General features: G+C 44.6%; 2 protein-coding genes across 4 annotated transcripts in view; both read left to right on the top strand.

Moving 5' to 3' along the window:
* The window catches only part of LOC125740089 (polymeric immunoglobulin receptor-like), a 179026-nt gene that overhangs the window by 163894 nt on the left and 228 nt on the right, over positions 1–14904 (top strand). Inside the window, exons 2-8 of one of the 3 annotated variants that reach the window (XM_049010830.1) lie at positions 7611–7767; positions 8239–8559; positions 12206–12286; positions 13685–13731; positions 13912–13980; positions 14351–14410; positions 14681–14768. In XM_049010830.1, the coding sequence (XP_048866787.1) occupies positions 7665–7767; positions 8239–8559; positions 12206–12286; positions 13685–13731; positions 13912–13980; positions 14351–14410; positions 14681–14768 (769 nt within the window). In that variant the 5' untranslated portion in view covers positions 7611–7664. Of the gene's footprint in view, positions 1–7464; positions 7768–8238; positions 8560–12205; positions 12287–13684; positions 13732–13911; positions 13981–14350; positions 14411–14680; positions 14769–14904 lie in introns of all 3 variants that reach the window. The other 2 variants (XM_049010829.1, XM_049010826.1) reach the window with 2 other exon arrangements.
* The window catches only part of LOC125740095 (polymeric immunoglobulin receptor-like), a 48904-nt gene continuing 34170 nt past the window's right edge, over positions 171–14904 (top strand). Inside the window, exon 1 of the mRNA XM_049010843.1 lies at positions 171–231. Within this exon, the coding sequence (XP_048866800.1) occupies positions 186–231 (46 nt within the window). The 5' untranslated portion in view covers positions 171–185. The remainder of the gene's footprint in view (positions 232–14904) is intronic.

Below are 14904 nucleotides of genomic sequence, written 5' to 3'. Positions count from 1 at the left end.
TAATGACTTGCTAAAGTGCTAAACATTCAGCCTTGTGGTTTTGTCACTTCCTGTTTAAAGTGTCCACTCCCCCTTCACTCTGCCTCTGTGTGTAACAATAGAAACGACCATGACAGTGAAGGTTACAGAGGATGAGGCAGTGAGTGTCAGTCTCCACAGATCTGAGCTCAGTGACGCACAGACGTATGGATCCTCTGATGCTCCTGTTTCTTCTTATTGCTGGGCTCACAGGTGAGTGTCGCTCATTATGGTATGAAGTATTTTACCTGCAAACAAATTGCAAATACTATTTGGATTCTTGCAGGTGATTATAACAAAACATTTTATACATTTTTTGAAACAAAAGTATTTGAGCAAGTCAATGTCATCACTTGATGTACTTATTTTGCATTATTTGTATTTATTAGTACGTGTAATATTTATCCTGAATTCTACTATTTAAGACATGAGCAAACTAGCATGAATCAGGATTTTGACATTATAAGTATAATGTCCAAATATACAGTATGATACTGCAACGTCTCTCCTTTGGTGTCCAAGCAGTACAAAGACTGTCAGTGCAGATAAGCTGCCCCTGTCTCTTGTACCCTTTGCTTTTCTGAGAGGCTGATGATTGATCTTCCTGGGGTCGTTTCAGCAGCACAGTTGGTCCTTTTTCTAACTTTGCCCCGTGTTTCACTATGGGAGTCGCTTTGTGACCAGCTACAGAAGCTCCAATGACAGTACGTCTGTCTGTGATGGACAGGTGGACCTGAGACCAGGCTCCACCTCTGTCTGGCTTTGGGGGGGGCAGCAAGAGGTAGGCCGGCCAGCAGTGGAGAGAGGCTAACCCAGGGCTGTAAGTGAAGCACCTCTTTGTTGCTGTGGCTTCTACCCTCCTCTCTCCCCCCCCCCCCCCCCCCCCCATGTCAGATGTATGTAAATTATTGGAAGTGCCTGCAGTGTTTGTAGCACTCAAACATTTCCGGTGCTTTATCTGATGCTAACATGGTCTTGTGAAATCAAACAATATGCCTTATTTGATTTGCTGGAGGGGCTGGAGGGGTGCAGTGGTTAGCACTGTTGCCTCACACCTCTGGGACCCGGGTTCGAGTCTCCGCCTGGGTCACATGTGTGTGGAGTTTGCATGTTCTCCCCATGTCGTCGTGGGGTTCCTCCGGGTACTCCGGTTTCCCCCCACAGTCCAAAAACATGCTGAGGCTAATTAAAGTTGCTAAATTGCCCGGAGGTGTGCATGTGTGAGTGAGTGGTGTGTGAGTGTGCCCTGCGATGGGCTAGCCCCCCATCCTGGGTTGTTCCATGCCTCGTGCCCATTGCTTCCGGGATAGGCTCCGGACCCCCCGCGAACCAGTAGGGTAAGTGGTTTGGAAAATGGATGGATGGATGGATTTGCTGGAAAAACAGAAAGACTTTTCTACAGTTAAGGCCCACTGGTCTGTGATTTCAGCCTGTCATGCAGGCATTGGTTAGAAGCCTGTTGGCCAGCGCCCCCTAGTGTGCCACTTTATGAAAAGCGGCTGATGGAAATGCCCAATTTCAACACTCTCTGTTCTGTTATGGGATCTGTCTATTGGCTGCCCTTTCTCATCACTCATCTAGGTTTTACCTGGACAGTCCGGCTATCCGGCCCTCTGTCCAGACTGCTGTTGTATGTCCTCCTTTTAGCCCCCTTGTCCTTCTTTTTTCCTCACGCCTATCCGCCTCCCTTTCAACACCTATGGGTTCTCTCTCCCACCTCTAGCCACACAAAAAACGTGAAGCACTGGCAGACACCAGTTGTAACCCCCCCCCCCCCATTTCCCACTCAGCAACTTTTCATGGATCCTCCTTTTTGGACACAGGTGTCCTCCTCTTTGAGCCTTAGTCCTCCTTTTTGGACACAGATGTCCTCCTTTTTAGAGTCATGTTGGTGGTCACAATATTGCAGACTCGGCCTACAGATGCTCCTCGCTGGAGCTGACAGCTTTCTACCCGCCCCCTCTTTCCTCTGCTGAGGAGCAGAAGCTGAGCACATTGTATCCAGTTCAGACCCTGCCTGTGTATGTACACAGGACAGCAGGCTTCAGGAGGTACCATCAGCTGGTCGTGTCCTGGGCTACACCCCAGAGGGGCAAATCACTGTCCCGCCAGAGGCTTCCTCACTGCATTGTACAAGCTAGACCCTAAGCTTATACATTAAGGGTGTGCCTCTCCATCACTGAGGCTGATGTGATACACATCTCAATGCACTGGCAACCATCCGATTCATTAAGATACATATGAAGAAACTACTAACGTGATTGGATGTGATTCACCCCTATTGTGATGCAGTGTGATTCGGTGCGATACGATGCCCATTCTGTTAGGGGTGTGGCCACATCATGGGCCTTGTTCAGGGGATGTCAGGCCAGATATCTGTAATGTGGCAAGCTGAGCTACACTGTACACATTTGTGTGTTTTTACAGGGTGGCTGTCTCAGGGCCATGCAGTGTTGGAGGCCAACCCCTCAGAACTGGTGTAAGAATTAGTTTTTGGATGTTTATAGTTTCCTGATCGGGATACTGCAGTGCATTCTTGGAGGCGTCTGTATCTCCCACAGTGAACACCCAGCGAAGTTATGAAAAGAACCTTGTATGACTTGGCACAGTCCCTTGTTCTTTGGTAACAGATGGAGGTATTTCATCATCACTTCCCTCCTTGCATAGGCATAGGAAGAAATGATCCATCAGGGATGTCAACTGGGGTACTAAGGGCAGGGCGTCACAGACAGATGTGATGTTAAAAAGTACAGTAATTGCAAACTAATGCTAATATTGCAATTTTTTTCCGGAAGTAGGTGTTGAGGCTCAGAGGGAGGGGGATGAGTGAGGTGGAATTGAAGATCCACAATGAGAAGGCAAGGGGGTCCAGATCAGTGGTCAAGATCAGCCTCAGGGGTTGAGACTAGACCTGCTTGTCTTTCACTCTGCAGCAGGTTTGCAGAGCTAGTTAAGCTCTAGCTGTTAGACACTGGGGGCAGCGTGGGGGCCTCACACCCCCAGGTTTCCTCTCAGTTCTCTGGTTTCCTTTTGCAGTCCAAAGACACGAGGTTCAGGTGAATTGGTGCCTCTAAAAGTGCCCATAGTGACTGTGTGTGAGTGTTTGCCCTGTGACAGACTGGCATTTTTATATGGCAAGTGTTAAGTGATTTTTATTTAAAAAGCACATTAAAAAACAATACATGTTATAAAAATACTACAATAAAAACATGAAATGCATAATAAAGCCAGAGACATTGGAGAAAGTTACATAAAATATACAATTTTAGTAATTCAATGGGGATAAGATAAAAGCAGGAGTAACTTTCTCCAGGTCTTTGGCTGAAAGGTGTGGTTTAAGCCTGGCTATTGAACTCAGCTGACAGAAACACCCCTTCACAACAGAATTTATTTGTTTATCAAACTCAATGATGAATCAAAGATGAAACCAAGATTTTTAGCATGTGACCGGAAGTTTTCTGAATGAGGCCCTAATTGTTCTCTGAGATCATGAAGTGACCAAAACTCATTACCTCTGTCTTGTTTTCATTAATCTGGACGAAAGTCATTGCTGTCCTGTTCTTAATGTCCTCCAGACAGTTAGAAAGGGTCATCAGAGAGCAGCAGTTACCAGGTTTTAATGGCAGATAGAGCTGCGTATCACCAGCATAGCAATGATATTTTACATAATAACGTTCACAAATGGAGCCCAAAGGAAGCATGTATAGAAGGAATATGAGAGGGTCTGTATCACAGGACTGGATATGTTTACAAGTAAGGCCATAGTACTGAAGGGGTGTGGCCATCCCACACAGTGACAAGCCCATTCATTCACCTCATCCAGGCCTTTTACTAGGGATTTAAGGTCCTGGTTTTGCTCTCCGACCCTAGAACACACTGCCAGGCTCAGATTCCCGATCCCACATCCTGCTGTAGCCCTTCCCAAGATCAGACACTAGTTTTGTTTTCCTTGTTCTTATAGTAAAATTACAGTCTTTGCCTTTTATGCATCATCACTGTTCTGCTAATTACACATGACCTAATCTAAGTATTACACAAACCAAGCATCATTACTTAGAGATGCTGTGATGTGGATCTTTATTCAGTTGATTATTTTCCCTGCAGGTGCTGACAGTGTGTCCACAGTGAGCAGAGTGTCTGCATGGAGAGGAGGATCTGCCACCCTCTCATGTTCCTATGCTGACAGATATAAAACTCATGTGAAATACTGGTGCAAAGGTTTGATCTGGGATTCATGTTCTCCCATAGTATATACTGACTCTCCACAGGAGGGTAAAGTGTCAGTCAGAGATGATCCAGACCAGCGAGTCTTCACTGTGACCATCAACAATCTGACAACAGAGGACTCTGGTTATTACTCATGTGGTGTGATAATCGATGGACGTTCAAAATCTGGAACTTGGGTTGAACTGTCAGTCACTGATGGTAAGATGTCTGAAAAACATCTGATCACAGCATTTTCATGCATATATGTCTGACACGATTCAGAAGGACGCAGTGAGGAGGAATCCCACAAGAGGCAGGATGCGAGTGAGAATGTAGAAGTTTAATTAAATAAAGCAGAAGCAATCCAGCGAACCCTGAACAGGAAACTAAAGACAAACTCACATAAACCACCGGGTTCACTGACAGAGCACACTGGGCCTAAGATCACTATTCAGAGAGCAAGGAGCCTCCAGCGTTTAACACAGGAGGGCAAACAGCATACAAGGACTAAGGGTCCGAAATCGCATATTTGTTTGCTATGTAATAGGGGAAATATGCACCATAAAAGGGTAAAAATTTGCTCCTTTCATGTCACTGGTGCTGTATCCTGAAGGGTCATGCTAACTGTACCTGTTAAGGTACAGAAATGGCCTCAGAGGATCATTTTTGTACCATTGAGGATACATTAATGTTGTTTGTACCTTGGGGATGAGGGTACAGTCCCAGTGACAAACAAAGGTGTAAATTATGACCCTTTTTTGGTATATATTACATAGCAATTTTTTCCTTTTTTTCTGCGTGTAGTGTGAATATAATGACGTGAGCATTATGTTCGAATCCTCAGTATCCCGATGGACGCTACAGTATCCCACAAGGCTACTGGAGCGGCGACCAGAGACAAAGAACGTCATTTACTCAGCAATTTCTGTACAGATTTAAGTAAAAAACAATACCCAGTTGCATAAGTTGACTTGAATATGTATATGAATATTTTTTCATTGATAGATTTTAACAGTTTTTGATTTGCGGGGGTCTTAAAATATCATTGGTACACAACTGCATCATTTAATATGCAGGATGGTGATCACAGTGTGTCTGAATGCATGCCTACTGCTCTCATGCAGACATGCAGTACATACTGCATGCCTACTGCTCTCATGCAGACATGCAGCACATACTGGATGCCTACTGCTCTAATGCAGACATACAGTACATACTGCATGCCTACTGCTCTCATGCAGACATGCAGCACATACTGGATGCCTACTGCTCTAATGCAGACATACAGTACATAACTGCATGCCTACTGCTCTCATGCAGACATGCAGTACATACTGCATGCCTACTGCTCTCATGCAGACATGCAGCACATACTGGATGCCTACTGCTCTAATGCAGACATACAGTACAAAACTGCATGCCTACTGCTCTCATGCAGACATACAGTACATACTGCATGCCTACTGCTCCCTACTGCTCTCATGCAGACATGCAGCACATACTGGATGCCTACTGCTCTAATGCAGACATACAGTACATAACTGCATGCCTACTGCTCTCATGCAGACATACAGTACATAATGCATGCCTACTGCTCCCTACTGCTCTCATGCAGACATACAGTACATACTGCATGCCTACTGCTCTCATGCAGACATGCAGCACATACTGGATGCCTACTGCTCTAATGCAGACATACAGTACATAACTGCATGCCTACTGCTCTCATGCAGACATGCAGTACATACTGCATGCCTACTGCTCTCATGCAGACATGCAGCACATACTGGATGCCTACTGCTCTAATGCAGACATACAGTACATAACTGCATGCCTACTGCTCTAATGCAGACATACAGTACATACTGCATGCCTACTGCTCCCTACTGCTCTCATGCAGACATGCAGCACATACTGGATGCCTACTGCTCTAATGCAGACATACAGTACATAACTGCATGCCTACTGCTCTCATGCAGACATACAGTACACAATGCATGCCTACTGCTCCCTACTGCTCTCATGCAGACATGCAGTACATACTGCATGCCTACTGCTCTAATGTACACATACAGTACATACTGCATGCCTACTGCTCTCATGCAGACATACAGTACATAATGCATTCCTACTGCTCCCTATTGCTCTCATGCAAACATACAGTACATACTGCATGTCTACTGTGCTCATGCAGACATACAGTACATACTGCATTCCTACTGCTCTCATGCAGACATACAGTACATACTGCATGCCTACTGCTCCCTACTGCTCTCATGCAGACATGCAATACATACTGCATGCCTACTGCTCTAATGTACACATACAGTACATACTGCATGCCTATTGCTCTCATGCAGACATACAGTACATACTGCATGTCTACTGCGCTCATGCAGACATACAGTACATACTGCATTCCTACTGCTCTCATGCAGACATATACTACATACTGCATGCCTACTGCATGCCTACTGCTCTCGTGCAGACATGCAGTACATACTGTGTTAATGGCCGAGTAGTGGGTTTGTGATAGTATTGTGGGGCTGAGCGGACTGAAGCATCTCGAGAGCAGAGAGAGACAAGGAGACTTTCTTGCTGGGGGGAAGAAGTCCTTATTTGCAGTCCTTAAATGGATTACAACATTCACCCAATGAGCACCAAACCAATTACATAGAGTAGAAACACAAGGTTGTCAGACGCCGAACCCTAAGGTGCACACACGGTGGGAGATTTACGTAAGCTAATTACACACGAGGATCAAGGTTTTATATGATAAGTAATATGTTAAGAAATGTCCTTTTGTTTAGTTTTAAATGAATGTGAAATTCATGGAAAAGCATAAATATGAACAAGTCTAAACCAACAAAGGCAAATCTAATTATGACAAAAACATGCTGAGGTGACATTGAATTGCAAACGCTGTGTGAGTGTGCCCTGCAATGAGTTGGCGCCCTGTCCTGGTTATCTCCTACCTTGCATCTGCAACTTCTGGGATTGGCTATAGACCCCCGCAACCCTGCATAGGATGGGTGTGGATGATGGATGGATGGATGGATGGATGGATGGACAGTAAGTAAGTAGTAAATACAATATTCAATAGAAACAAGCAAATGTTTATATTATACAAAATGAAATACCTACAGCTGACTGGTACTGAATCTGCATTAATATGTGTATAAATGGTGTAAGAGAGAGTGAGAGTTAATCAGCTGGGTAATTTTCATACTGTCCCTGCAGGTGTGTCCACATTGACTGTACAGAGAGGAGGATCTGTCACCATCCCATGCTTCTATGGTGACAGATATAAATCTCATGTGAAATACTGGTGCAGAGAGTATTCTAGCAATTCATGTACTCCCATAGTATACACTGACTCTCCACAGGAGGGTAAAGTGTCAGTCAGAGATGATCCTGATCAGCAAGTCTTCATTGTGACCATGAACAATCTGACAACTGGGGACTCCGGCTACTACTGGTGCAGTGTGGAGATCAGCAGAGGTTCAGCTGTGGGAACACGGGTTTACCTGTCAGTCACTGAGGGTAAGATGTCTGTACTGCAGCCTGCAGCCAATGAGATGCACAGTATGTAACATGCATGTAATTCAGTCATAAAAAAAGAACACAAACAGAGAAAGAATGAAAATACTTTGGAAACATTTTATTTTATTTTAAAACTTTATAGACTGGATTCCAATTTTACTTTTGTTCACTAGCATAATTAAAAACTTAAAAAAGTAACAGCATCAATTAAAATTTGTTGTCTTTCACTCCACAGCAGCTAATTAACCTCTAGCTGGTAGAGACTGGGGGCAGCGTGGGGGCCTCACACCTCCAGGCTTGTGGTTTCGATATCTGGCCCCCAGCTCTCTGTCCTCTTGTTTAGTTTTAGATGTTTATAAAAAGTATGGTAACATTAATATAAACATGTAACTGGCTCATGGTTTATGCAAAGTATATTTTATTCTGAACTGTGTAAATATCACAGTGTTTCTTCCTTTTCCGTGTGTTTAGGTTCCCCAAGGCTGTCAGTGGACAAACAGGAGGTGACGGGTGTGGAAGGAGACAGTGTCACTGTTCAGTGTCGCTATACATACGATTATGGTCAGAGGCTGTGGTGTAAGGCTGGAGGCTCCTGTGCAGCAGTAAATTCTGGGAGTTTGGATGGGAGGCCTGTCCTGATCAGGGATGACAGAGTAAATGGAGTCTTCAGTGTGACAATGAGGGGACTGGAGAGGAAGGACACAGGCTGGTACTGGTGTACTGCTGATATCTGGCAGATCCCAGTTCATATTACTGTCAGTCAGAGAACTACAACCACAACCAGCACTGAACGTAAGTAACTAATTAAAATCTGTCTGTGAATCATTTATGCTTCAGTATAAACAGATTCATGCTAAATGACCCCAAAAGATTCACCCACGGGGACTCTGCTTTTTGTGGGAAAATCTGTGGGGGGCAGGAGGGTTAACAGGGTATTACCAACAAGCACCAGGGTGAATAAACGTAAAAGTATCTTTATCATCTCCTGCAGTATGAAATTATCACCTTGTTGGTCATAGTGCAGTAATGTGATGAATAGAATATTAATATGAAAGACATTTAAAGACTGACAATCTGACAGCTGAAACATAAAGAGGCCTGAAGTCAGAAGTAAATTTCCTGTAGGGGGTTACGCTGCCCCCAGTTCCTCCTGAAGCCCACAGTCACTTCCTCGGTCCTGTCGATGTTTAGCAGCAGACTGTGGGCCTTGCACCACTCCAGCAGCTCTCTCCCCCCTGTCTGTACGCAGACTCGTCCCCCCCCCATGAGGCCTGTCATGATGCTGTCGTCTGCATACTTTATGATGTGGTTAGAGCTGGTCTTGGCGGAGCAGGCGGATGTCAGCAGTGTGAATAGTAGGGGGCGGAGGCAGCGGCCTGGGGGAGTTCCTGTGCTCAGACTGACGGGGGCAGAAGTGATGTTTCCTGCCCTGACAGACTGTGGTCTCTCTCAGAAAGTACAGGGTCTGGGGGCAAAGTCACATTTTCAGCCCAAGATGGAGAAGAGGTTGAGTTAGTTGTTGTGGCATTATAGTGACGGTAACCTTACATATCAGTCCTTATTCTCCAGGCGTATCAGTGTCGGGTTTGAATCTGGCTTCTGCTCTGTGTGTGTGGAGTTTGCATGCTCTCCATGTGCTGTGTGGGTTTCCTCCCACAGTCCAAAGACATGCAGTCAGGCTAATTGGTGTCTCTAATAGAGAGTGTGTGTCTATGTGCCCTGTGACTGACTGGCATCCCATCCAGGATGTCCTCCATCCCTGTGCCCTGTCCTGCCTGGGATTGGCTCCAGGCCCCATGTCCCTGACCAGGAGGAGGGGTTAGAAGATAGATGGGTGGATGGCTGTAGTTTTATGCGGCTTTATGAATGTAGTGAAAGATTAACTTGTGTATTATAGCAGGGTGGAATACCTGCTATGGCTGAACTGGCCTTATCCCCCCCCCCCTTACTTGTTGCTGGATTGTCAGCTCTTACGGTATTTATAAATCAAGGCTGGCCGCTGCTTTCGTCTGTTTCTGCTCCGCTGTTCGCTGTGGTTTCTGCTTCGGCACGTTCACCTCCTTTGTGATTCCTCGTAATGTTATCGGTGTACCGATGTTATGCGTTAATTTGTTAATTTCATATCCGGTTTTAATTACTGATTAATTCATTTGTCCTGACCAGCAGCCCTGTGTTTCATTTCATCTTCGCCGCCAGCTGTTCATTAGCGAGGCTGCGAGCTTGAGGGGGGAGGGTTAGGGTTAATGATGGGTCCCATTGAATTGTAGGGCGGTGTTTTTAGTTGGCCACTAAATAACGCTGTGTTATCGGTGTGTGCGGAGCATGTGGTGGCCCCTTGGCGGATGCGCTTCCCTACTGCTCAGGTCCAGCCTGTTCACCCGCTTTCCCTGGTGCATGGTTCAGTATGAGCGGTCAGGAGCAACTTTTTGTTTCATAAATAAATTGTATTTGGTACCCGGAGACGTGCCCCAGCCTTTCTTGGTGCCCCCACCTGTGTGACCTACTGGGTTAGCTTAACGTTAAATATGTGCTTGGGTGAAATTCCCAGGATGCTGCAGTCAGACTACTTGCACGTCATGTACCTGCAAGGCTTTTCAGATCCCTCCACTGTCGCCTTAATCTGGCGTAATCTGTAGGATCTACTGTATAAAGGTATATTTCCTGCTCATATATCCACAACGTCATTACCTGTAAGGGAGACATCCCATAATACAGCTTTGATAGCCTCATCAGATACAGGTCCTGCTCTTTATGAAATACATGAATGTGTGATGTGTATGTTACACCTGGGAGCTGCACTGAGCCCTCAGGATTTACCACCTTGTATATAGAGTATCTTTTGTAATGTGACACATGCATGAGTCTAATGCCACAGATCTGACTAACTTCCCAATCAGATATCCAATCAGATGTCTTTCATAATGCATCACTCTCAACATGCGGAAAATTGACACACAGCCATATTCATGTTACTGTCATTTATCTCGCAAATAAATCCATAAAAATCTATGTGATTTTCAAAGTATAAAATAGCAGTTTTTGATATCATGCAAATATTTTAGGCAATTTTGTTGCCTGTAGAGATGAATCGTTACTAAAGCTGTCAGACTGACTGATGTGTCTGTAGCTGGTTTCTAATCCCAGCAAAGGCCAGTGTTACAGCTGTACTCAGTAATAACTGATCCAGTCATAAATACATTTTGAGGTATAAATTAAATAACTAATCTCAGCTGTTCACTGACAGTGCCCTGAGATACTGGTCATAAGCTTAATTTATTATTCTATATCCATCCAGCTACGGTATTGAATATTTTTCATTATTTTTATAGAATAATGGGTAACTTTACTTGATATTGCACAACAATCCATCCATCCATCCATCCATTTTCCAAACCGCTTATCCTACTGGATCGCGGGGGGTCCGGAGCCTATCCCGGAAGCAATGGGCACGAGGCTGGGAACAACCCAGGATGGGGCACCAAGCCAGCACAGGGCACAAGGCAGGGAACAATCCAGGATGGGGCACCAAGCCAGCATAGGGCACAAGGCAGGGAACAATCCAGGATGGGGCACCAAGCCAGCATAGGGCACAAGGCAGGGAACAACCCAGGATGGGGCACCAAGTAGGCACAGGGCACAAGGCAGAGAACAACCCAGGATGGGGCAGCAAACCAGTACAGGGCACAAGGCAGGGAACAACCCAGGATGGGGCACCAAGCCAGCACAGGGCACAAAGCAGGGAACAACCCAGGATAGGGCACCAAGCCAGTACAGGGCACAAGGCAGGGAACAACCCAGGATGGGGCACCAAGCCAGCATAGGGCACAAGGCAGGGAACAACCCAGGATGGGGCACCAAGTAGGCACAGGGCACAAGGCAGGGAACAACCCAGGATGGGGCAGCAAACCAGTACAGGACACAAGGCAGGGAACAACCCAGGATGGGGCACCAAGCCAGTACAGGGCACAAGGCTACAACTAATATAGCGTTATGGTATTACTTGTATGGTATTACTTGTATGGTATTAATGTATCAATTAACCATAAACTAAGTCTTAGTTACATACTGATTTCATGTTAATTCATCATTAATAAATCGTGTCTATCTAGCAGTAACGTAATCAGATAAACAGCAATGCTCATATCTGGTGTACAATTACTCATTAGTTGTATAAAGGTTCAAATGCATGGTAAATGTGTTATTTTGTATTTTTTTATAACAGTGCAAATGCAAAAAAATATTCATTTGCTTCACTATGACAGAGATGCCGCGTATGTTTGTTTATACGGTGAATTCGTACTTACATGCCGGTTATGTGCATCCCTGCTAATAATCATAATAAAACTGGCAGTTAAAATTCTCTAGCTAATCTTGGTGCCCTAAATCGTGTGAGAATTTACTGTTCAAATCCACCTTCTTATTCAGCTCTTTGGTCCAGTGTTTCTGTATGTAGGACTGGGCTTATTGGTGCTGCTGTTGGTCATCATCATTATCACATGGAAAGTGTGGGACAAACACAGTGAGTATCTGCTGATGCAGACGGTGTATAAGTGACCTGAGTGTCTGAGCAGTGATGCATGTCCCTCTGCACTCCTGTAAGCAGCAGCTACTTCATGCTTTTATCCTTTTCCAAAGACGGCTGGACAGAGACACAGACAGCAGTATTCAGACACACAGGTTATACAGTAACATTAAACCACAAAACATGGTCACAGCCCCTTTGGGAACACAGACTAAAAACAGCACAGAGCTAAAAACCGCTGTGGAGCAAACAGGACATCAGAGCACAGCAGCCCTGAAGGATCCTTCCTCCATGATCCTGCAGACTTTCCTCTGACCCTCTGGGTCTGTGTCCACCCAGCTGAGCTTATAAAACCCTGAACAAGTTAGTTATTCCAACCAGGGCAGACTCACACGCTCACTCCTACAGGTAATTTTAGTAACTCCAATCAGCCTTAGCATGTCTTTGGTCTGTGGGGGGAAACCGGAGCACCTGGAGGAAACCCCACGACGACATGGGGAGAACATGCAAACTCCACACACATGTGACCCAGGGGGAGACTAAAACCCTGACCCCAGAGGTGGGAGGAAACAGTGCTAACCACTGCACCACCATACCACCCCTCTGAGAAGCCAATGGCTCATAAATATTTGTGTAGTTTTATACAGTTATTAGGCTGGGTAACATTTACACACATGTGTACATGATAACCAAGAGGAAATGACTGTGTTTGTGTGATAGAAAATTCTTGATTATGCTAATCAGTAATCAATAATGGAATATAGATGATTATGCATTACCTAATCAGTAATTAACAATTGAGTTTATAATGTGTTGTTGATTTACCTATAATGATTGAAACAATATAACCTCACTTGAATCAGTCTGATGTATCAAGCACAATGTACTAATGCAAGCTTGCTTACTATAAGTAAAGGGATTTCTATTTTCTATGAAGGAACTAACGTTTGCCATAATGTAGCTTGCTCAGCAAGGGCCTGGGTCAGCATGACCTGGAAGTGAGATAAAAGTAATTGGGTAATTGGATAAATTTACCTCGACTCAGTATGAAACCGCAAAGGAATTTCTGTGCTGATAAGCAAGCCTCAATAAGCAGAAGTGCCGGGTGTCTACAGACACCTGATCCTTTTCTTTGAACTGTCTGATGACGGCATTTTTGGCTATAAGAGATGTATGCACTTGTTGTTCGGAGAGCAGAACACGAGACGCATGATTGCTGAGTGTCTGTTCCCTTTGAGCTCATCGAATAATAAAGTTCTGTCAAACACTTAAACATCGGACTTCGAGAAATTTCTTCCACATTTGTCATACAGCAAATTAACAGAATCAGCTGAAAGTGAGTGATGTGATCAGAATAAATTTCTTTGACTTTATTTCTCATTTCTTTCCCTGTAGAGAAAAAAAGGGCCATGAACCAAAATGCAGGAAGTACAGAATTAACAGTGAGTTCATGTTTAATATGGGGAGGAACTGTAGAAAATTCAACAAGGTTTTGTCTTTTAAAAAAGAACAAAAACAGAAACCAAACTGTTAACAGCCAGTAACTCAAGAAGTTTATCTCTGTAAATAACGCTGATGTGAGGAGTGATTGGTTTGAATGTTGAGTTGTGGCTTTTTTCTAGTTGAACCCAGACCATGAATATGCCGTCATAGACAGAACTGGCATCACCAAGGGAGACCCGGCAGAGCAGGTAAAGCACAGAAATAACATACTTATGCTGGTATTTATGAGTGTAGCCCCTGTCCCCAAACATGTGATGTTATTAGTGTGTGAAGAAACTGCATTTTATAAGGCACATTCTCATAAGCTATGTTGTGATTCCTGTTATCAGGCATTCTGATTAATATTGCCTATGTTAGATTTGGCTCCGCCCTTAGTGTGTGCGAGGGTGCTTGGGTAGCCAGCAGAATAGATCAGTTGCTCTTGCTTGTACTGTGAATGGTGCATGTAATAAAAGATTGTTCCATGCAATAAACGATTCTCCCTCACCTCATGACAAGCCAGTTGTTAAGTTGCAGTTAAAATGTTTTCTAAAAGCAAATAACATGTTCCTCTCTCAGGCCTCTGTGGAGCCTGGTGCTGATGTCACCTACAGCTCCATTCTCCTGCCAGATCCTCAGGTAAGATGGTTTTATGTAAATCAGTGTTCAGCATGAGTATCACAATGAGAGTAAAACATATATCAATAATGTCCTCACTGGCTACATCTACACCTCAGCTGATCTGTCAGATCCATGTGTATCAGAATTAGCTGTAATGTACCAAGAAGTACCACGATACCCCTGATATTTCACAATGATTCACATGGGAGGTTTGGGAGTTTATGGATTTGTTGTTTCTGTACAAAGGTTGGTCTTGTACCTCCACTGCAAACAGCTAAATACTCTCAGCAGGTGTCCTCTAGATGTTCTTCACACCGTCCTGCTGTAACCCCAGCCAGTGATGTGATCTACAGCTCAGTCGCCCTGAAGCACCGAGGTGAGTTTGGAGAATCTGCTCTAACATGAACTGTGATACATTTAGTCTGTGATGCTTCATATGTGTCATATGTTTCCTTTGATGCTGTATACAGCCACAATTGCAGCATCATACATCTGGTTTATTTGGCTTCAAA

The sequence above is a fragment of the Brienomyrus brachyistius genome, chromosome 4 (genome assembly GCF_023856365.1).
Source record: "Brienomyrus brachyistius isolate T26 chromosome 4, BBRACH_0.4, whole genome shotgun sequence".
In the NCBI taxonomy this organism is placed as follows: Eukaryota; Metazoa; Chordata; class Actinopteri; order Osteoglossiformes; family Mormyridae; genus Brienomyrus; species Brienomyrus brachyistius.
The sequence above is the reverse complement of the archived record's forward strand: the minus strand, read 5'-3'. Positions and strand labels throughout refer to the sequence as shown.